Source organism: Gastrolobium bilobum, unplaced genomic scaffold, assembly GCF_033153095.1.
Source record: "Gastrolobium bilobum isolate Gb01-03AN ecotype WA unplaced genomic scaffold, APGP_CSIRO_Gbil_v1 utg2614, whole genome shotgun sequence".
NCBI lineage: Eukaryota > Viridiplantae > Streptophyta > Magnoliopsida > Fabales > Fabaceae > Gastrolobium > Gastrolobium bilobum.
The window spans coordinates 161987-186030 of record NW_026895962.1 but is presented as its reverse complement, the minus strand read 5'-3'; the positions used below and the strand labels follow the sequence as shown (position 1 = coordinate 186030).

Sequence of the window (24044 nt, the reverse complement as noted above, 5' to 3'; positions counted from 1 at the left end):
CCAGTACGGAAGGTATATACATCAAAGAAGAAGAGGAAAAGAGCAACGGTGCAGGGGAGGCACAAGTATGCACACACCTGCTCAAAACCCCGTACGAAAGCCCATGAATTTGGATGGAGTTGTGAGGGTGAAACCCTAAGACGCCGAAGAACTGACATTTGAAAGTCGGTAAAAGGAAGCCGGATACCTAGTTTGGTAACAAGATCTCGGTAAAAGTAGAAGAAATGAGGCTCATCTAATATAGGACCTGAACATACAGGAAAGTCGCCAGGCGGAAGAAGATCAACCCCGTTGGGATTTCCCACAGGGAGTTGGGCCACCTCGGAAAGAGACATTGTGGACCGTCTTTGGAGAACTTCAAGAAGGACCCAATCTTGAGCGTCTGAACCGTCCATGACGATATTCCTGGAATATGAAGGACAAAGATCAGTACACATGCCAACCGATTCCGACCTGGGACTACCAGCCTCGGAACGAGGCGAAGACGAACTCCAAGAGGGAGGAACAGAGCTATCTGAACTACTGACAAGGTCGATAAATGAAACCCGACTTGTTGCAGAGTCCTTTAAGGAGGAAGGGGTGACTGACTTAGGAATTCCAATCTCAGACGAAGAAAGGCTGGATGAGCTAGCGCTCAAGTCAAGAGGAGGAATCCGATCCAGAACGGACCTCGTACCAGAAGCCATCCCAGGAGATGGCAGAATAATGGACAGCGGAACTGGTTCAGGAAGGGAGCTCAGTCTAGGAGCTGAGGGATTCATTGGGGAAGGATTGCTCATGCCAAAGTCAAGCTGTGACTGACGACCCCCTCTAGTTCGGCTTGTTCCCCTCCTACCTCGGCCTCCGCGAGAACCACGAACGCCCCCACGAGGACCACGGAGAAGCTGTTGAAGCTTCTCCTCCTCGGTGTATTCTCTACCGAAGAACCAGTACTGGACAGAGCGAGGCAAATGGCTCACCGCCTCCTCCTCCCCCACGCCACCTGGCTGGGATGCTGGACCAGAGGAAGAACTAGGGGCACTCATTATGAACCCTCGACACTTTAAAGAGGAAAGTACAAACCCAATCCAAAAACGGAGCAACGGGGAAAGGCGAAATAAACAGAAAGGTACCTGAACTTGGGAGCAAAGATGGTTAAAACTAGACTCAATGAACAGAAACCTTCACTGGATGCAAGGGGAGCTCCACGAGAATTTGCCACATGAATAACTGTAAAGTCTGGAACCCGTTGAGAAAATGGTATTTAAAGGGGCGACGAGTGACTTGGGCGCGAAGGCGAAGGGCTTTCTCTTCAAACGGTTAAGTGAGGAAGGGGGCAGAATTGGGAATTCACCCTGGGAGCATTAAAAACACCTCATCATAACCTGAGCAAAATTGAAGCAGTACGCACTGCACGAAGCACGAACTACCAATGGGCGCGAAACACGTGGACTGCCATAACCGTCACAGCAGACACGATGCGAAGGGTCAAATGCGAAGGGTCAGGATAAGGTCCAGCCCCAAGTTCCGGGGTCAGGTATCACCCGGGTATCACCTTCCGATACGACGACTTGACCAGCGTGACGAAAGACAGCCGCAAAGAATTTGGGCAATATCCGACATAGTCAACTTCGACTTCAAGTGCAAACGTCAGGGAAGTATAGTGAGCGAGATCCTGACGACTTGAACAAACTACAAGTGTCGACTCCAAAGTCTCAGAGATTCAAATTTGAAGAGTAAACTCCGATCGACCGAGCCTAAGACGACAACCTGTAATCTCGGCATCACGGATCCCGGAATGCCGAGCTGGGGGGCAACTGTTATGGATATGAATATCATATCCCAACTACCTAGTAAAATATCCAGAGGGATATTGAATCAGTTACATCTCAACAACCTCAAACAATTAAAATGATATGAGATAAGGATCACACCCCAACAGAAAGAGGGAATCCAGCTACAATGGGGGGATTTCAGAGGCACAATCCTGGGAAGGTAATCCTATAAATAAGAGCCTAAGAACCCTAGGTAAGATTTCAGAACTCATTTATTACTTCTGCCCACACTGTGCACACACCCACCCCTTGGCTATAAGCCTATTGCTTGTGCGCAGTGATTGGGACCTCGGCTGTAAGCCTAGTATACACTTGATATACACTATCTCTGAGCGCATACCTTACGGTATAGCAGTACGGTCTATCCAGGACCGAACAGAAACATTATGGAATCGTACTTAGTTACAGTATTAAAATACTGTAATCTTAAGTGAATCCATTCATAGCAAGCTTTTGGCAATATTAATACTTTTAGATGGTCATACCTTTCTTTCAAACTTTGCACAATTCTAATGGATATTTTGCTGTTAAATATTAAATTTTAAGATTTTCATAGAGATAATGACGGAGAAATATCATTGCCGACACAGTGTTGCTATGAGGTCTTATTTCCTTCATTGATTGTTTCTTCGAGGTTATTTGCACTATCATAAATTTCAGCATTATAGTCCATGGAAGATAGTTCATGTCCTATATATTGAGAGTAACAAATTCAAATTTGATAAGGCTTGCCATTATAATTGCTATAATAATTAATATTAGTTTATAGATAAATAATCAAGAAAAATACAAAATACAAATAAAATTTAGAAGCTTGAAATACCTATACTGATTATTGTAGGGATGTGGCCTTGCTAAATTGATTTTCGTAGAGATCAACGATGCCAATAACGTGTTATGAAATAAAGAAAAAATGAAATACAAATTTAGAGAGAGATCAAGATAACAATAATGTAAAATATTAAAGTCTAGTTCTTTATAAATTATTTTCTTCTTCAACTCATCTCCACAAGAAGATATTTACTTTTACAGGAATTAGGGTGAAGAGGTTACAAATATGCATAATGTGTAGGTTATTACACCATTATATAAAAGGTTGTAACAACAAAGGCATACATTGACATCTAATAATGCCTAATTAAGGTAGTCATTTACCATGTAAAACATATGTGCTTTGCAACACCTTTTATTATTTAAATGCTTTAGTCTTTAATTTTTAAAATGATCGAGGTTTAAATAAAGTTATTTATACTAAATAGTTGAAATCAATAATTCATTGGATAATATAACAATTTTTTTTTGATACATATGACTTGTCTTTTTTTTTTTAGTACATGTACTTGTCTTTTTTACTTCTCACCATAAAATTCATGTATTTTGGCCCAACCCACCTCTTGGGACCAACGCTGAGCTTGATCCACTTTTTATTTATTTATTTAGAATTGGACTTAAGCCCATGTTGCGGGTTCGAACTTGAACCTTTGGCCTAGTCCTCTCCCCATCAAGGCTATGATAGTTATGTCGTGCCTTGTCCCACACCTTCCACAAACTCGTTCATGCATGACTCACATTCCTTCGCCTCTCATATTAGGTATTTATAGCTTCGTTTTGTACATTAATCAACAAGCCTCCATCAATTGGATTGCACATTCCATCACCAAACACACATAAATTATATTGTATTACTTAGAGAATATATTTAGTACTACAAGACACTCATTTACTAAAAGTAGAAAAACGTGGAATTTAAGTGATATTAATCATAATCGGTTCTAGAATCGAACCACCTTTTAAACCGACTCCATTTGTGAAAAAGAAACACTTTTTCAGTTCAACATATAAAAACAAATTGATCAGAACCATATACACCGTTGATATGTATTAAGTCTTGAGTGCGTTAAGTTTTAGTAAATGATGAATTTAAGTCTTGAGTGCTACAAAGCAGTAAAGATATTTTGGTAACACGTAAGGTCAAAGTTTCGTCTCGGAAGTCGTCTTTTATTAGAACAATGCATCTCAACTCAACTCATCATAAAAAAAACTGCCACGTCAAAATACCATAAACACATTCCGCCTTCTGGGGGCATTTCTGGCATTTCACATCCCCTGACTTCAACAAATGTTATCTCAGAAGTCTCAAGAGTCAAGACCCTGTGACGCACCTTGCGCGTCGTCGTTTTCAGTTCAATGCTTATCGGCCTAACCCTTCTCTCTCTTTCTCTTTCTCGTTACGCAAAAAATTAAAACAAAAATTAAATCTGAAATTCAGATACAATTAATTCCTCAGATTCGCAATTTCCTTTTCCTTTATTTATTTTTTTCCCGCGATTACGTCTTCAATTCCGATTGGGGAATTCATTTCCCGTCCCGTATCGCATGAATTTCGCATTCCGATAGGGGCACCGCCATGGACGGAGCCGTGACGGCGGAGAGGTCGGCGCTTCTTTCGTCGCCGACGAGCTCGAGGTCGGTGACGCAGACGGTGAACGGATCGCACAAGTTCGTGATCCAGGGTTATTCGTTGGCGAAGGGGATGGGAGTGGGGAAGCACATTGCGAGCGATTTGTTCACCGTTGGAGGTTATCACTGGGCGATCTACTTCTACCCCGATGGAAAGAACCCCGAGGACAATTCCGCTTACGTCTCGGTTTTCATCGCGTTGGCTAGCGATGGCACCGATGTGAGGGCGCTGTTTGAGCTCACGCTTGTGGATCAGAGTGGCCAGGGTAAGCACAAGGTTCATAGCCATTTCGATCGCTCGCTTGAGAGTGGTCCCTACACGCTCAAGTATAAGGGTAGTATGTGGTAGGGTTTCCAATTCCATGCCTTCTCGTTTTCATAATATGTTTCCCTATTTTGTTTTTTTATGGTTTGAATTTTTGTAATTAAAGTTTATCTCTGAAGTATGGTTTAATTTCAAGAGAAATTGAGAATTTGCTTGATTGCATGAATTTCGTTTCTTTTTCTTAATCATGCTTAAGGAAGTCCTCATAATTTGCTCACCTAAACATTATATACAGGTCAGTTAGCAGGCTTGTTCTTAGTTTTATTTATGGTGTATATATAGATAATTATATTACCACATGGTACCAGAAGGCTTCACTGGCAAAAATCTGTTGGCCTGATTGTGTTCTGATTTTTTTTTTTTATTAAAATTATTTTTGTTGAATAGTTTATGATTTTTATTTTTATTTTGAAGATTAAAAGTTAAAACACAAAACAAAAACAACTAAGATATTTCTTAATTTAATTCTAAAAATTAAAAAACAGTTTTAACTTCTAAAATTATTTTTATAAAACAAGTCTTATCAAACACTTTTATTTATTTATTCTGAAAATCAAAAAACTATTTTTAAGAACATATTCCAAACAGGCCCATATCTCTGTCTCTCTCTCTTTTTTAATTTTAATTTTTAAGGGTATTTCATGCATTGCCATCTTAGTTTTTTATCCCTCTTTATCTCTCATAGGCTCTCCTTATGTGGAAAAGGGATGCTCAATCAGTATTTAAGTACTATGTTTTGTTAACATTTGTGAAATGTTGATCTTGTTTATATGTTCGTATAGGGGATACAAGCGGTTTTTCAGACGGTCTTTGCTTGAAAGCTCAGATTTCCTCAAGAATGATTGCTTGAAAATCAACTGTACGGTTGGAGTTGTGATTTCGGCAACTGATTGTCCACCACTTCACTCCATTAACGTCCCGGAATCTGACATTGGATCACACTTTGGTGCACTATTAGATAATATGGAAGGTTCAGATGTTACTTTCAATGTAGCTGGGGAAAAGTTCCCTGCTCATAGGTTGGTGATGGCTGCTAGATCCCCGGAATTTCGATCTAAATTTCTTGATGATTTGGATGTGGAAAAGCAAGAGATTATTGTAACAGATTTAGAACCTAAGGTTTTTAAGGTAAAAACTATTTATTTCTTATTTTTTCCCCTTTCCTTGTTTCCTTTCCCTGGTAGGATTAAGCTTGGTTAGGATTTACTCCCTGTAATTTTTTTAGTTTTTTTTGTCTGCTTGTTTTTCTTTTAGATTTTTTTTTCTTGACAGAAAAAATATTTTATACATGTCAAGAGGGAAAGTACAACTAGGTAGGATAGATGTCCTGATTTCCCTCTTACTTTTACAGGCCATGCTGCACTTTATCTACAGGGATACTCTTACAGAAGAGGTGGACATGATTCCATCAACCACGTCCAGTGATTTTCCAGTTTCTGAGTCATTGACAGCAAAATTGTTAGCTGGAGCAGACAAGTATGGTTTGGAGAGGCTTAGACTGATGTGTGAGTCTCGTCTTTGCAAGGACATTTGTGTGAATTCTGTAGCCAACATTTTAACCCTGGCTGACCATTGCCATGCCATGGAATTAAAAGCTGTTTGCCTAAAATTTGCTGCTCAAAATCTAGCAGGTATACTTAATTATTATCACTTGTACTACTTGCTTGGTTAGCATTATCAATCATGCTAACATAAAGACCGACGTTTTCCTTACAACTTTTGTTATTGACGAGTGACTAAAGATTAAAGAATAAAAAAAAAATGAGATCAGACATAGGCATCAGGCATCCTCTTCTAACTAAACAGCTATCTGATATACACAACTAGATACCAAGCAGAAAAATAGATTGTCTATTCCAAAAGAAAACTCAAGGCCGCAAAGCATAAAGACAGCTCAATATAAATTTATATTCTGGTTATTCTGGTGATCATCGCTTTCAACTTGTCCATCTAACCATGAAAATATGAGATTATTTAATTCATGAGATAGATAATTCCATGGATGATTTGAACAGTGTCCCCTTGGACTGGTTACTGACTCTGTTTCTCATATACCAAATTCAAACAAGTAGGAATAACTGGTGGTAGCAATAACACAATTGTAATGTCAACAAGCACTCACAGTATTGAATAAATTCAGACAAAACTGAATTGACATATTTGTTTAGGATTTAATTTTGATGGTAAAAAGTTTTGCACTATCAGTGAACTATTTGATGCCACCTGTTCAAAAAGCAGTTCAAAGCTTTTACGGGAAGTGAAAAACCTTGGTTACTATAATGATGCTGCAGTTTCTTGTTCATTGATATTAAGGAATAATATAAAATAAATGAAAAACGTTTGTCATTTTAAAGGACATAATTTTGTGTCATTTTAGATGAAACAACGTCGTTTTGGTACATAATTGGTGATATTTTACATTCTCTCTCCTCCACTTCTCTCTTTTCCTAATTTTATAGTGGAGAGAGAATGTAAAACTTCACCAATTATGTATCAAAACGTGGAGGAGAGAGAATGTAAAATATCACCAATTATGTACCAAAACGACGTTGATTCATCTAAAATGACACAAAATTGTGTCTTTTAAAATGACAAACACTTTTTCCATAAAATAATATGTATGTCTTCACCTAACAGGTTAAGCTTTTAGGTTGAATTAATTTTTTTTTGACAATTGGCAGCATAAAAATGATAAAATTTGATGTCATTTATTTGTGGATTCGCTTTTTCTGCGGTCAGTGCAGATAAGTTATCTGCAGTAAGCCCAATACGATGTCGTTTTGGAGTAAAAATCATGGTGTTTTTGTAATTTTAATTTATTTCAGGGTTATTCTAGTCTTTATAATTATAATTTTTTAATCTTTCAATCCCAAAACGACATCGTTTTGGGAGTAAATGCAGATAACTTATTTTTCTGTTTATTTATTATCCTCGTGTTTTCTAAAACTTATGCCGTTTTTGGTTTCTTACTGTCTCTCTCGTAGATTTTGTTGTCTTTCTCTCTTATGTGCAGTTATGTTGGATGATTAGCTTTGTGTCTTTCTTCTTTCATATGCATTTTTTTTTTTTATACAATGGCAGCACTGAGGTTTGAACCTATGACCTCATGCAAACTACTCAAATCCCTCACCACCAGACCAATCCTAGTAGCTTCCTTTCATATGCATTTTTACATATTTCAATCCATAGAATTTCCTCTCTCCTTTTGTTTTTTTCCTTCCGCCTCTTTCTTTTCCATTGCTTCCTTTTCTCTTCTCAATTATTTGGACTTTTTTTTATGCTTATATATTTCTATAGAAAGCATGGATACTTTCAAAGTTCAACTTTACACCACTGGAAAAAGAAATGATTATGCTATTTATCCTTGGACATGTGCACATGGAATTGTTCTGCAGTTATCTATAATTCGTATCTGACACTGATCTATTGCCACTTTTTTACTAATCAAGCTTTTTACGTCTTTTCTATTTCACTTGAATACAATTAATACTTGCTTTGATGGGTATTCAAAGAAGTTAGACCATTGTCGAGGGTTTTGTATCTTGTCTGTCTGTTTTTTTTTTTTTTTTGTGTTGAAATTTTAGAAAATTGTAGACAATAGATTGGTCGGCCAACTTTTGTCCCTCTGTTCTAATTCCAGTTGTTTTGATCGTGCAATATTATAACTTTTGGGGCACAGGAAAAGAGGAAGTGAAAGTAAAATTTACCTAGTCCTTGGCTGTGGCATCTTTTAAACAAAGGCATAATACATTTGGATCGATGCTCAACTTATCACATTTCAAACATTGGCATAGGTGAACACTTAAAACAATAAACTTAGGGCTGTGATAATAGTTAGGTTCTATTCAGGGATGTTGCTTTGGCTCACAATCCACAAAACACAACAGTCATGGGGTGTTCATTATCTTCATAAGTAACGTTTTTGAAATTTATCCATCCCTTAGAAACACAGCATGCCATTCTCTAATATATATTTGTAGAGAATTACCGAATAAAATGAATTATTGACTTTGGGTTTAGAACATTATCATTTTCCTTTACCTTCTATTTTTCGCATTCTTGATAGTTGATATGATTGTTCTTTTTGTTTCTTGACTTGTTGCAGCTGTGATGCGGTCAGATGGATTTGAGTATATGAAAGAAAAATGCCCATGGCTACAGTCAGAGATCTTGAAGACAATTGCTGGCTGTGAGGGTGATAGTTGCAGTGCTGGGGAAAAATCTCAGAGTGTGTGGGCCCAGCTGTCAGATGGTGGTGACACAAATGGTAGGAGGATCAGGCAGAGAGTCTGATATCTGTTGTCACACTGGTATCTCTCTGACTCTTTTGTAAATGCAGGTGATAATGCTGAAAAAATGGGGGATAAAAAAGAAAAAGGCATAGGAGAGGGAAAATCCTCTTCTGTCCAAAATTTCCATGTTTCAATGGAAATTTCATTAGAAAAAGCAGGCAGACTAGATACTATGCAGGCTTTTTATGTAAATGTCACCAGTGGTGTGTATGTTATGTTAGTGCAGATTAGTCATTAAAAATGAGCTCATCTGCATTAGACTTTTGACACTGACTATACTTTGGAGGTGGATATTTTGGTTACTGAACTTTTTCTCTCCCGTCTGCTTTGTCTTTTTGTCCTTAGTTCAAACCTAAACGTTTGTAGAAATAGGTTCATTAGGATTGCTGTTTTTGTTGATATACCATGTAAAAAATATTCATTTTGTAACAATTGTTATTTTCATGACACAACATACAAAATGATAGCGATATGGTTAGGTGGTCTGTCTTGAATTGCCATTTGAATTTGATGTTTCTGGATGACCTAAGGTAGCCCATATAGCATGACTACCTCATTTTTTCCTTTTTGGGGTTAGAAGGGATGTCCAAGACCTTGGGAATGTAGGGTAAAGTTAAGGGAAAGTAACTTCGCAGAGACTTAAGTATTGCATTGCTGATAGACCGCAGAGCTAGAAGCAGAGGGGATGTTGGGATATTTCTGCAAACAGATTCTCTAAAGTTGTTGTGGACAGATTCTCCAACCAACCAAACTATGGATAATTTCCTGTATAATAGTAAGAGATATTAGATATAAATATTGTGGAATTTAGAATTTTCCAGCATGGTACAAATAGCCTTGAAATGTTGTTCCATGAAACCGTAAGTTGAGCAAACTTTGGATGGTATTATTGACTAATGTCACGATGATGTCCGTTATAAAATCAAGCCATCTGTCTGATGTAGAATGTTTCTCAATTATTTTCACTTTTATCTAAATAGAAGAGAAGAAAAAATTTCCTTCGATAAATATTTTCTATTATTGTTATTTTCGTAATTATTAAAGGTAAATGAAAATTTTACTTTCTTTTTAAATAAATCCACAAGTGTTTATATTTCAACAATATGAGCTTTTAAAAAAATAATTTTTGACGAGAATGTTTTAAGAATTTAGCGAAAAACATAGTGAAAGAAAATAGAAACTTTTGAAAGTAAAAATAAATAAATAAAGAAGAAACAAAAGAAAAAACACACACAATTATATATATATATAGAGAGAGGGGGGTAAGATCTTTTGACACTAGTGTCATTTGAAATTTGACATCTCATCTGAGAGTCATTAAATAAAAAAAGATTAACGACTCTGATTTGTAAGCATGTGACACCATTGATCTTTTTTAATTTAACGACTCTCAGATTAGATGTCAAACTTCAAATTTGACACCGGTGTCAAAGGATCTTACTTCACACACATATACATATATATATATATATATGGGTTTAAAGTTACTTTAAATAACTTTATTTAATGTTCATCAAAATATACACATAAAAGTGTGTGGGATTCATGTGAATCCATGTGAAGAGAAGAGAAAAAAAAATATGGGTCCTATATACTCCTATGTGTGTATTTTGGTGAATATTAGATAAAATTATCTAAAATAATTTTAATAACTTTAAATCCTATATATATATATATATATATATATATATATATATATATATATATATATATAAGTATATTGTTAAATTTTTACATTATTTTAAGATTGTTTTTCTAATTTGTACTAAAATGAAAGTATAGTAAATATGAAAATATTCATAATCACAAGGTTCTTTGACTTTTGTATGCAAAAACACACACCATAATGACCACATATACACACATAAAATTTATCCTCTTGACCAGGATTTATAGTGAAATCTATTTATTTATATATAACTAGAAGAGAGAAATCACTATAGGATAAAAATATCACTTGTATGTTTTAAATCCTATTAACCAATTTCATTTTCACACTTAACCAGTTAATAATAATGATAATATTAATAATAAATTAATAAAATAATAATAATTGTATATACCTTTCATGGGAATTACATGAAATACGTAAACTAAATGAAAAATGAAAGTTAAATGAAAAAATGATAAATACAAATTAAATGAAAAACAGAAACTAAATAAGTCAGCAATAGCAAAAGTTTTTCGTCCCAAGTTGGGCTCCAAAAAAATAATAGTATCCATCCATAATGGGAACCAAATGAAAAACGTAAACTATATAATTTTTATCTTGCTTTCCTTACTTCTGAATGTAATATGATCTTCAATACATATACAAGAATTCAATAGCCTAAATGAAGACATTGCTTATTTGGAAGTAATTCCTACGAGCAAATTTACAGAGACAGAAAAGCAGTTGGGGATACAGATTTAGTTACATGATTGAGACCAACTAAGGCCATGAAGATTGAGAAAGATTGATCATAGTTGCTTATGTTAGGTTATCTATGTTAGGATTATCGACCGTCTATCTTCTTTTGTTTCCCTTCGATTTCAATTCCATTTACTTTTCCAATTTCGTTGCAATCGGATGTTGTGATCATATACTTCTTGTTATCAATTTACTGAACCTTTATTATTATGAATTCTCATTTCAATAATTTATCGATTTATTACTTTTTCATTGCTCGTTATTTCTCATGGTGGAAGGCAAGAAATTATACATGCAACAATCAATTCTTTAAATCTATGGCAATGTTGTCAGATGTTGACCTTGAAAAAAAACATGTGACTCCATTCACAAGGTTTTACTAATGATGTCACGGAGATTAAAATGTTCTCTAAATGGCTTCTTGATATAGGTGACGACAACGATGGTGACAATATTGATGAATTCTTTGGCATAAAAGTTCCAGATGAAATCTTGATCAATGATTCCAATGATCCGTTCTCAGATTTAGTAGAATTTGCATATCCAAATATTTTAAAAAATATGGATAATTCGTCTTACTTCCAAGAACGTGCTATCTTAGCACTGACATTAGCAGATGTCTACATGTTAAATGAGTATTTGATGTCAATGTTCCAAGTGAAGAGAAGGTATATCTTAGTTCATATAGTATCTGTAAAGCATAAGGAAATAACAATATTGGGGAAGAAGCATTTCCTCCAGAAATACTTAACACTTTTTCTGGAACTAGACTTGCTAACCATAAATTGACGTTCAAAAAAAGAGTGTCTGTCATGCTTATAAGGAATATAGATCAATTAAAAGGGTTGTGCAATGGGATTATATTGCTTATTACCAAACTCGGCGAACATGTTATTGAAGGAAAAATTCTTCTAGGCAATAACATAAGTGAGATTGTGTTAATTCCAAGGATGAATTTGAATCCTTCTAATTACATCTTCCTGTAAAGTTTGAACGCAAGAAATTTCCATTGATTGTTTGCTTTTGCCATGACAATAAACAATAGTCAAGGTTAGACTTTATCTCATGTAGGAATTTTTCTTCCAAGACCAATTTTTACTCATGGCAAATTGTATGTAGCTCTCTTTAGGATCAAAAGTAAGAAAGGATTAAAGCTTCTCATACTTGACGATCATGACACATTTGTCAATACTGCAACAAATATTATGTTTAAAGAAAATTTTCAAAGGTTGAAATAAGTTAATGGGACAATCATTTATGCAATTGTGACAGAAATGATTCTTCAACCACAGACACAAAAATTGAGATTGAATCATTTCTCGCTCTTTCAATTTTGCGTCTGAGGCAGAGAAAATCATTTCTGCCACAATTGCAGAAATGATTTTCTCTAAGTTAATTTGTCTTATTTGTTCAATTATTTTACATTAATTTTTAGAGTTTGCTATTTCACTATAATATGTAATATACATATAATTTTACTGTTTATTTATTCTATTTTATACTTTTTAATCACCACCATCTTATGTGTAATCACGGTTCATAGACTAGTTATACTTAAATTTGAGCACAAGTAATAAGTTATTAAGGGTGAAAAGTAGGCAAAATAAGATAAACCATAAAATATAAGATGAAAATACTATAAAAGCATACTGTTTTATTTAACCAAAAAGAATATTAAAGGATGATATGGAATATATCCTTGAATCTTATATTATGTAGTCATTAAAAAATGATGGGCCCAAATAATAGGCCCAAAGGCAATGCCAACTTTGTTATTATAATTTTTTTTTAAAATAAAAATAAAAATAAAAATGGGGAATTGGTGATTTACTGAGCCAATAGCCAATAGGCAGTGTTTCTTCCTCCCTCAAACCCTCAAACCTTGAAACCTAACAGAAGCAGATAGGTAGTTACTGTGTCCAAAGCAGAGATGGGAATCCACGAAGACGACGACAATGTTGTAACGAACGAAGCTGCAGCGGAGGAGAAAGATAACGTTAAGCGGAAGGGGAAGCACGACAAACCTAAGCCATGGGATGATGACCCAAACATCGATCACTGGAAGGTCGACAAATTCGATCCTTCATGGAACGAAAGCGGCATGCTTGAAGTGAGTTCCTTCTCCACTCTCTTCCCTCAATATCGTGAAAAGTACCTCCAAGAAGCTTGGCCTATTGTCAAATCCGCACTCAAAAACTTCGGTGTTTCATGCGAACTCAACTTGGTATGCTAACCCTACTCTTCAATTCACAAACCCTAAATTCAATCCTCAAATTCACTTAACAACCTTTGCTATTGTCACAGGTTGAGGGTTCCATGACAGTTTCAACAACCAGAAAGACTAGGGACCCCTATATTATTATCAAAGCCAGGGATCTTATCAGGCTTCTATCTCGAAGTGTTGCTGCTCCTCAGGTCATTATTATTATTAATTATTATTATCATCTTCACCTATAAGCTATATTGGTTCATTTTTTCAGTGGAATGTTTTTTAGTTTATTTGGGATATTTGTAATAGTTCTTGGGCTCATTTCGGTGCTTATGTATTGTTCTCGTTCCCAGGCAATAAAGATACTTGACGATGAAATGCAATGTGACATCATTAAAATTAGCGGCTTCGTCCGCAATAAGGTAACTTCGAGGTTGCCTTGCCTTGCCTCGCCTCGTCTTGTCTCCTTTGCTAGCGATTTTATTTGATTGCAACTTGTAGGAATATTATGTCAATGTTTATTTGCTGCATATTCTTCTTGATGTTCGTACTTTAAGTGTTGTTCTCTTGTTTCTCTTTTTCCTCCCTATATGTTTTTGTTTTGTTTTATCTTAGAATATCAATGCTTCTGTAAAACTCTTATTTGGAATGAGTGTTAGTTCTTTGGATTGGAAAGCTTCCGGTTCATAATTGATTGATGATCCTTTGTTACTGACAGTCTTCAAACCCTTATACATGCTCCAGTCAGCTCTTTGGATTTCCTATTTTGCATATATGCTCATATATTTTTTATATGTTGTCTAATATTTTACAAAGCGGAAGCATTTCAGAGAAATTAGTCTGATGGTGGGAAGCTTACACTGTTTTTCTGACTGCAGGAGCGATTTGTAAAAAGAAGACAGCATCTTGTGGGTCCCAATTCTTCCACCTTGAAGGTTTGCTTTTTGTGATGACTAATTTTTTTAGTACTGGGGATGGACCCTTTGTTATCTTTCTTGCTTCCATACTGCATACCACTGGTTGTTGACTTCAACCTTGTAACTCACTTTTCTCTAAATCAATCTATTTCTGAGGTGCAGGCTCTTGAAATACTCACTGGCTGCTACATTCTCGTCCAGGTAATTTTTTAATTATTATTTCAGATTGTGATGGCTGGACATTTACTTAAACTAAGATTTGGGTGGAGTCCAGAACTAGCTGACTTCTTTCAAATTTTGCTTGCAATTCCACAGGGAAACACGGTTGCTGCTATGGGTTCATTCAAAGGCTTGAAGCAAGTCAGAAGGATTGTTGAAGAATGCATGCTGAATAAAATGCATCCTGTATACAACATTAAGGTTAACATATTTGTATTTTCTCCAGCTTACTTTATCGTATAGATTTCAGGTGTAGATAATATCTAAGTTCTCCTTTTCATGATGTCAGATTCTTATGATGAGGAAGGAACTTGAAAAGGATCCAGCACTTGCCCATGAGAACTGGGATAGGTTTCTTCCAAAATTCAAGAAGTATGCCTTTTATTTATTTGATAATTTGTATATGAAAAATACTCATCCTTTGCTTCAGTTTTATTGACACATCATATCTTTTTTCTAGGAAAAACGTTAAGCAAAAGAAGGTTAACACTAAACAGAAGAAGCCATATACTCCTTTTCCTCCACCTCAACAGCCCAGTAAGGTGAGACAACCACTAATATCTCCTTTCAAGTTGGATTTCTTCCACTCTTTAATGTTAAGAGCACCCTCCACTCATGCAGTCAACCCTCCCCAACAAAAATATAAAAATAAAAGAATTCACTAGAAAAGAGAAGTTTGGTGGTCAAGAAGATGAAGAAGCTCAAATGCTTTTTGTTTACAATTTATTTAATGGTTCTCAAAGAATAATTATATTTCAATGGTTCTGAAGCACTCTTTTGCCTTGTGCTGCTTTCTAGTAGGACTCTATTGAACCAAACTGCGTTTTCTGGTTCTGTTGCAATTATGTGTTGGAGCATTTGCTTTCCTATGATAGTTTCTGGTTCTGAAGCACTCTTTTGCCTTGTTCTGCTTTCTAGTAGGACTCTATTGAACCAAACTGCATTTTCTGGTTCTGTTTTGATTACGTGTTGAAGCATTTGCTTTCCTATGATAGTTTCTGGTTCTGAAGTACTCTTTTGGCTTGTTCTGCTTTCTAGTAGGACTCTATTGAACCAAACTGCATTTTCTGGTTCTGTTGTGATTACATGTTGAAGCATTTGCTTTCCTATGATAGTTTCTTCTATTGCTATGGATTGGTTAAAGTCAAGAACCTTACATTTTGTCAGTAACTCATGTTATGAGGGTAACATATTCCACTTTATGTTGTGCTTGTATCAATAAAGATTATAGTCATACATAACTATGATATGATTAAGATTCAATTTTGAGGTTTCTCTTCAGGAGTCGATATGGTATTCATCGGTATGCTTTTTGGTTTCTATCATAACGAGTCTTTCTCTATCTGTTTTTGCTCAAATGTGCATTTTCTTGGAGCATATTTTTGAAATAGGTGGACTAATTCTTGAATCTTTAAATAAGAATGACAACACCAATTCCATAACCACTTTATGGTGTGGTTATATGACTTTTTTGGGATGAAATTTGCTGTTCATATCAGCCTTCATTTGTATTGTTTTGGTCCAAGTTTTGACATCCTATGCTCTTCTTGCTGATATTTTTTTTCTTAATTTGTGAATTAAATTCTAAGGGGTTTGGTAATTTATGTGATATTTCAGATTGATATACAATTGGAAACTGGAGAATACTTTTTGAGTGATAAAAGGAAATCAGCAAAGAAATGGCAAGAGAAGCAGGAGAAGCAGGCAGAGAAAACTGCTGAAAGCAAAAGAAAAAGAGAGGAGGCCTTTGTCCCACCCAAGGTTTATTTCAATATTTGTTTCGCTGTTTTTTTTCGAAGAATTTATTTTGCAATTGCTTTATAATTTCCTTGTCATTTTGTAATACTTTTATTTGCACTATTCAGGAGCCTGAAAAACTGGTGGATAAATCTGAGGATGGTAATAATAATGTAGCGGACATGGCAATGTCCTTAAAGGTAACACTGTTCTAAGCGGAATTTTCATTTGCCAAAATAAGACATAGAAATCTTTTTTCTTGTAGGGCCTGGTAAATTTATAAACTTTCATTGTCAAACTTTATTTTCTCTTCAATGAATTATCATCTTACTTGAATCTAAAATGATTCATCCACAGAAAAAAGCAAAGAAGTTTGGGAAGCGCAAATCTGAAGAAAACATAAATGCTGAAACGTATATTATAGGATCGTCAGAACAAGGATCAGGAAAGAAATCCAAGAAGCAAAGGTCTTAGCATGATCTTCATCTTGGAGATGGAAGATGGGCATGTTTTGTGAATTATTTTTGCATCCAATGTCTCTTCGGTAACAGTTTTGACACTGTATCAGGCTTTGTTGCTCATTGCATTTGTTGTCACTCACTTGTACTCGCCAGTTAGACTGTAACTTGTAAGCCGAAAATCAAAATATGGCAATTTCTAAATCATTTTTTTTATATATTGATGAGAATTCAACACATGATTTAATACAAACTACTTAAACTTCTTACCACTAGAATAATTTTAGTGGCTTATTTCTTAGTCATTTTTCTGTCTATTCTATTGTGATAGCTGTTTTCCAATACACCCTAAGTTTGGTAAATAATTTTAATTTGTGATATTTCGAAATCTCTTCAAATTTAAAATTTTTGAATTTATTGTTAATATTGATAATTTGATGATAAATTATTTTTCCTATTAGCCAAAAATGCAATGCTTATATATAAGTTAGTATTTTGTTCAATTGGCTAAGTTGTAAATTGGAAATTAACATTAAATTTATTAAGTTCAAAAGTATTTAACATAATTAATTTTAATTCATATTGCAATCTTTTAGAATTATTAGAAAGTTATAAATATTAAATTTATTTTTAAAGATGATAATTTAAGAATTAGTTTTTCATTCTTTTCTTGTATGTTCAAAAATTCAATGTGTATTTACTAAATAAAATCCGATGCATATGATGAAAATATTTGCTATATTTCTGAAAAAAAATTCAATTAAAAGTTGGAAAATGAAAAATAAAATATTGTTGAGTTTTTTTTGAAAGCTTTTGAATATTTTGATTGTAAAATTTTCCGCAATTAAGAATATATTAATGTCTTGTTAGCCCAAAAAGACTAATTAGATAATTGCTTTAATGTTTTTACAGTGAATGTATATAAGTTATCTTTTCTTTCAAAATGATATCGTTTTGAATTGAAAAATTAAAAAAATTACAATGAAAAAGACTATTATAATCCTGAAATAGATTATAATTACAAAAATATTTTGATTTTCGTCTCAAAACGACGTTATTTTGGGCTCAATGTAGATAAATTATCTACTTTGACCGTAGAAAAATTGAATCCATAGACCATAGAAAAAAGTTTGTCCTTTTAAAGGATATAATTTTATATCATTTTAAACAATCAACGGTTAGAATTTGTTGGGTCAAATTTATTAATTAATTATTAATTCACAATAAAATTCAATAAATTCTGACCGTTGATTGACGGAAATCAAACTGTTAAAATTTAAAATGACATAAAATTATATCATTTAAAAGGACAAACGTTTTTTCCGAAGCATAATGTTATATTCTATTTAAAATAATCTAAATTAAATCTTGATATTCGAAATATGAATATTTAAATTTAAATAAAGATACCTTGTTGATAACATCTAAGGAACCTAGTCAAGGAGATACTTGCTCCCCAAGGATTTAGGAACCACTATCCCTATTTATAGCACTTCAACATTAAACACAACACAGGATTTAGAAAACGCTCTGTTTGTAGCTCTTCAAAACTAAAATTGTTGCCATTGTGCCATGGAATGGTGTAGTCATTGTTGCAGGTTTTGTCAAACCAGAGTTGAAGGCATCGCTGATGATTTTCCCTGCAAATTTTTCTGGTAAATTTTTCTATTTCTATTTCATTACTTTTCTCAAAAAAATTGATTGGTCCTTTAATTACTCTTGATCTTATAACGTGGAAAAATAACAATGGGTATTCACTGTTAAGAAGATTGTAGGGTTTGTAGAACAAAATTATATTCTCATACTATGAATTTCAATGTTCTGTTCACAGCACTTGTACTTTGTGTGGGAAGGTTCTGTTTGACTGGAGTATGCCATTCAAACATGTATTTTCATATAGGAGGAGGAAAAAATGTTTTAGAAGAATGAAGAGACTGATGAAGACAAAGCGTTATGCAAAAGCTAAGAAAAGGGACAAATCTTCCTATTATTATAAAGGATCATGAGTAAGTACTCTTAATTTTGTTCGTAACTTTTTGGTCAGTTGATTTGCTGTACAGTTATAGCAGAAGGATAGTATGTTTAGTTTTTCGTACATTTTGTTACTTATCCAGGTGTTATGAATTATGATAAGGGAACAAATTGTGTGTTAATATAATTTAGCAAATAGGAGGTATAAGACTTGAAGTTAAATTTTAGGAATTGATAAATTCTTCTTAATGTAGTCACAAAATTAATAAACTAAAAATGTAAAGATAAAACAAAAGAGATTAAACACAGATAATCAATATTTTCAAATAGGATGAGGAATGAAAGTTCTAGAAAAATAAGAGTGGGAGAAAGACTAAGCACGTTAGAAAAGTTGAGAAACGGGACATATATTCCAAAGATGAAATAAGATTGGGTAAATCAAAATTGTGCATTGTTCTGTATTTTTGTACGTTCTGCAACTTATATTTGTGTGCACTGTAGAGCTATCTTTTTAGGGTTTTATAAAAATATGTTGTAGGAAAAGTGATTGTGTAATGTTATAGAGATTCGTTTTGCGTGCCTTAGTTTTTTTTTTTTTTTTTTTGCTTTAGAAAGTGCGAGCTCCATAAGATATTATATGTGCAGGAAACTTTTTTGTGTCATGTTAAAGGACAAACGAAAACCCCATCTTTTTATCTGATTTATGTTTCCTTAATATTACTACTTTTGTCTGTGTCTTGTCTAAAGAACTCATAGTTTCTTATGGCTTCGGATCTCGATCAATATATAGTATTTGATTTTAATTAGTTGAAAGTGGATCTAATATTCATGATAAGGGAAACAGTGAAAAATCCAAGGTTGGAATTGCAATGAAAGAACCATAGATTTTGTCAAGGTCAACATCTAGCAACATTGCCATTGATATTTACCTAACCTTTATTTCATAGTCTCCAAAAATTTAGATCAATTGAAGTCTTATCTTTATTTATGTTCTAATTCATCTCCCAAATTGTGGCCTTGAGTTTGGTGATTTAATAGCCAGAGACTCCCCATCAAGCAGCATCCTACAACCTGTTAGGTAAATACTGAAGTATGTATACATGCCACCACAGATGCAAATTGTATCAGGGAAACTCTAATATACTGTATTTTCTCTTTGCTTTTGTATTTGTCTATGTGGTCATATTTTCTTGCCTTCCAAGCCTCTGTTGGGTGATTTTGTCAATTCAGCTCTTAAATTCTGAGTTAATTATTCTTTATTTTTTGCATTCATGCAATATTTTCTACTTGTTTAGTTAAATCTTATAATTGACTATATGTTCTGCGGACACACACCTTGCAGGATACAGCTTCTAAGGGTCCTATTATGAAGGAAGAGATGCAAGCTGTAAATTCTGACACAACTAAGACTTCTGATAACTATTGAAGAGGCTGATAACTATTGAAGAGGCTTAGTCCTGTGTTGCATAGTATCAGTATGCTTCAGATTGAATAGCTTGCTAATTTGACATTAAATAGAGTAGAGTGATTGTTGGATGTCTTAGGATTTATGTTAGTTTTTCTTTGCTTAGGGACATCCATGTGGCTATGTTCCTGGTATCAAAGGTTGAAAAATGTAAAGATTGCATGATTGTACTGAGAAAAAAAAAGCTGAACTTCTAGTATTTCATATGCTTATGTATAGTTAAAATAAATAATTGAAACTTTTTTGTTTTTATTAAAATCAGTAGTGTGTGATTTAAACTTTGTCTGTGATGCCATTTCCATATAAGCATATTTGGTACTTGATTATTTCTCCATATAGTGACTTCCAAAACATAAAAAAAAGATTGCTTTTTGACAAGAAAAATTACTCATGAATCCACGCTACATCTCATTCTATTTATATGATTCTCATTTTTCCATTTTTAACTAATATGTGATTTTGTTATTCACATTTGATTTTCCAAAACAATAATTCCTAAGGCATTAGAGCTCGCCTATCATGGGCTTTACAATTAACCAACAGTTATTCCTTAGAGCTCAAAACAAAAGATCGCATACCAGTAGTAGGGAAATTAATTCTTCAACTAATTTAAAATAAACCATGTTTGCAACAAAGGTGGACACAATTGGCTAAGGATTTTGCCTTGTTCTGCTTTCTAGTAGGACTCTATTGAACCAAACCGCATTTTCTGGTTCTGTTGTGATTACGTGTTGAAGCATTTGCTTTCCTATGATAGTTTCTTCTATTGCTATGGATTGGTTAAAGTCAAGAACCTTCCATTTTGTCAATAACAGATATTATGAGGGTAACTTATTCCACTTTATGTTGTGCTTGTATCAATAAAGATTATAGTCATACATAACTATGACAAATGATTAAGATTCAATTCTGAGGTTTCTCTTCAGGATTTGATATGGTATTCATCAGGTATGCTTTTTGGTTTCTATCATAATGATGTTGGATATATGCTCTTTTGGTCATTAAAGTCCTATTGGACTTCAGTGAAATTTGAACCCATGAGGCTTAGGGTTGAGTTATGTCTAAGACCTAAGCGTATATATTCATAGTTTTCTCCTCTTGTGCCTCCAAGGTGAACAGATCATCAGAAACAAACCCCAAGAGGCAGACGTTCATCATCTGAACGGTTGCCCACACAACCATCTCAAGGAGGTTGTTCGTGCTGCGGCGCTGAGGTGAGCTGTTCGTGAAGAGGAATCCTACAAGGGAAGATTCTACACGAGACCTGCGCACCGAGAGGTAATTGTGAAACAAGGATGATTCGGTAAGCATACCAATGTACTAGGTCCTAAACCGTTTCCGCATAAATCTAAGTTTTCCTACAATTGGTATCAGAGCCTTGGCTGTACATTGGTATGTGAATCTAGTTTCACTATTCATGTAATTAGTTTTGCTTCTTGAAATGTGGCACCTAGGGTTCTAGGATTATGGTATGAATCTAGCATGTGTATTTTATAATTCATTTTCATAAAAGTTTAAATTTTAATCGGTAAAAATGCTTTAATCCATGGTTAGGGTCTCTCGTGTATTTCTCGATTTGTAACAAGGAGGCTAATCTCATATGATTAGGTTTCCTCCTTGCTGTTTTTGTTTATTTTTGGAATTTCTGTGTATTTTTTCAATATTTTGTAAAAGTTCAAGATCGAGAAATCGCGAGGAAGATGCGTAGTCAGCACCGTCGGAGACTTTTGGAGGACTTAAAGATCTCGGAATGGGGCGATCTATATATGGTTGGAAAGAGGACGGAAAAACAAACGCAACGGTGGGTGGATCACCTCCATCGGAGACTCCACGCTCCACCACGCGCCTCCACAAGAGGCTGAGAGTGGCCGCCACTCTCCGGCAAAGAATGGGAGAGTGAGAGAGCGTCCGGCCACCTTTTTGGGTGGTTCCGGCGGCGGTGCACTCGTCTCTATGTGACAGTCCTTCCCCTGGAGTTTAGGCCTGATTTGACTTCGGGTGACGGCGCGGCAGACCTGACGGCTAGGGTTCCTCTTTCGCGTCCTAGGGTTTCTCGCCAAAGGATTGGGTCTTTGGGCTTTGGACCCATGGAAACCCTAAAGGGGCTTGAGACAGATACTATGGGTTAGGCGAAAGTTGAATTCCAAAGTTGTAACATTTTTTTTATTTTCTTTAAAATAGGAATGTCATGGATTAAAGTAATTAGATTTTATTATTTAATGCTTTTATTGATTGGTATAAATTATATGATTGATAACATGCTTTATTGCGATAACATGCCATATAGAATAGGTGGTGCCATATTGTTGCATAACTTGTATGATTGCATGAGCATAATAGCTATTATGTCTTCAGCGACTAATATGATAGTTATTATGGGATTATTTTGATTTTAAATCATCCTAAGAAATTAATTAATAATTATTATGATTTTTATTAAAAATCTAGATTAATAATTGAATTAATTAATTTTGGATAATTAACATCAAGACAAATAATCGTTATGGAAATTATTTTGATTTCAAATTATCCTCATAAATGATAATTATTATGATTGTTGCAATCTAGATTAATAATTAAGTCAGCTATTTGGATGATTTAAATCTAGAAAAATAATTAGAGAAAATTTCCTAAGAGAATTCTTTTATTTTGCGAGTAATTTGTGGGTTTTCTGAAATGGTCATGGAATAACACACGCTGCATACAACCTTCATGTATCATGATTGTTTGGAGCACACGCTGACGTAAAGTGACCGGATTTCAGGACCTTAATGCTTTCAAAATTATGTTAAGCTTAGTGCACGTTTATCGGCGCTCTTACTTATATAGTTTTTGAAATCGAACAAAGGATACTCTCAATTAAATAATTCTTGGAAATTAGAAAATGTTGCTTATCGGCTATGGCAATGGCACTGAAGGCCCAAATAACAATTTTGGTTTTTACAAGTGACTTGCCCATCGTAAGCCTTGTAAAGATAAACTGAAGGATTGTTAACAATAAACAAGAGTAGTTATGAGAATCTACTCGCACTTCGTTTGTTTATTGCATTATTTGTTTGTAATTGTGTGCTTTATATGTTTTTCAGAAAATATCTTAAAAATAATTTTGAGTCGAAAACCTCTAGATGGTACCAACTATGAATAAGTAAAAAGTAAATTTTTTGATATTGTTCTAAAACATGGAAGCTAAAATTTGTTCTAACAATGCAAGGGCCATAGCAACCTGCAAAGAATGCGTCTAAGGAAACTAAGATGCATTTCTCAGATTAGGAAATGGCAGATATAGTAGTTCGCTGCTATATTATTGTCAGTCTTTCCAAATACTTGCTGAAGCAAGTGTACATGATTAAGAGTGGAGTAGAAATGCTTCAGACTCTTAATGACATGTTTGCTGCGTCTAGCAGCTCTGCTAGACAGAATGCAGTCGGTGCAGGTTTTGCTAAGAGTCTTGTTAAATCCAAAGGGAAACCCAAGGGTGATAATAAGAACAAAATGACTTGGTTATCAGTTGTCAAATCAGTTGCTATGAAGAAGCCGAAAGGCAAGTTCTTCAAGTGCAGACTGAAGGGATACTGAAAGAAAAATTGCCCAGAGGTGATGAAAAGAACCTGACATGGGCATATCAAGGCCTGATCAGTGAATGAATTATTGATTCAGGAATCACTGATTATGTTTGTTACTCTTTGTAGTAGTTCAAACATGGCATACCTGTCAGCAATGGACATAGATATTTTAAGCTTGAAAATAGGAACTTGTGTCTGCATTTG

General features: G+C 34.5%; 2 protein-coding genes and 1 long non-coding RNA gene across 3 annotated transcripts; all 3 read left to right on the top strand.

The window, feature by feature from the left end:
* Positions 1-3978: 3978 nt before the first annotated feature.
* LOC133296983 (BTB/POZ and MATH domain-containing protein 5) lies at positions 3979-9538 on the top strand. The gene is made up of 5 exons (XM_061496027.1): positions 3979-4619; positions 5382-5727; positions 5951-6230; positions 8705-8866; positions 8939-9538. Exons 1-5 carry the CDS (start codon positions 4222-4224, stop codon positions 9127-9129), a joined length of 1377 nt encoding a protein of 458 aa, XP_061352011.1. The 5' UTR covers positions 3979-4221; the 3' UTR covers positions 9130-9538.
* A 3605-nt stretch (positions 9539-13143) lies between these two features.
* Positions 13144-17111, top strand: LOC133296992 (KRR1 small subunit processome component homolog). Its single transcript, XM_061496039.1, has 11 exons — positions 13144-13525; positions 13606-13716; positions 13864-13932; positions 14389-14445; positions 14590-14628; positions 14743-14847; positions 14936-15018; positions 15107-15188; positions 16264-16407; positions 16512-16583; positions 16741-17111. The coding sequence occupies exons 1-11, from the start codon at positions 13232-13234 to the stop codon at positions 16855-16857; spliced, it is 1173 nt and encodes a 390-aa protein (XP_061352023.1). The 5' UTR covers positions 13144-13231; the 3' UTR covers positions 16858-17111.
* Positions 17112-18368: 1257 nt separating this feature from the next.
* On the top strand, positions 18369-20442 carry LOC133296977 (uncharacterized). The gene is made up of 3 exons (XR_009749585.1): positions 18369-18496; positions 18673-18847; positions 20155-20442. It is a non-coding gene; the product is annotated as an uncharacterized LOC133296977 (long non-coding RNA).
* Positions 20443-24044: the final 3602 nt, after the last annotated feature.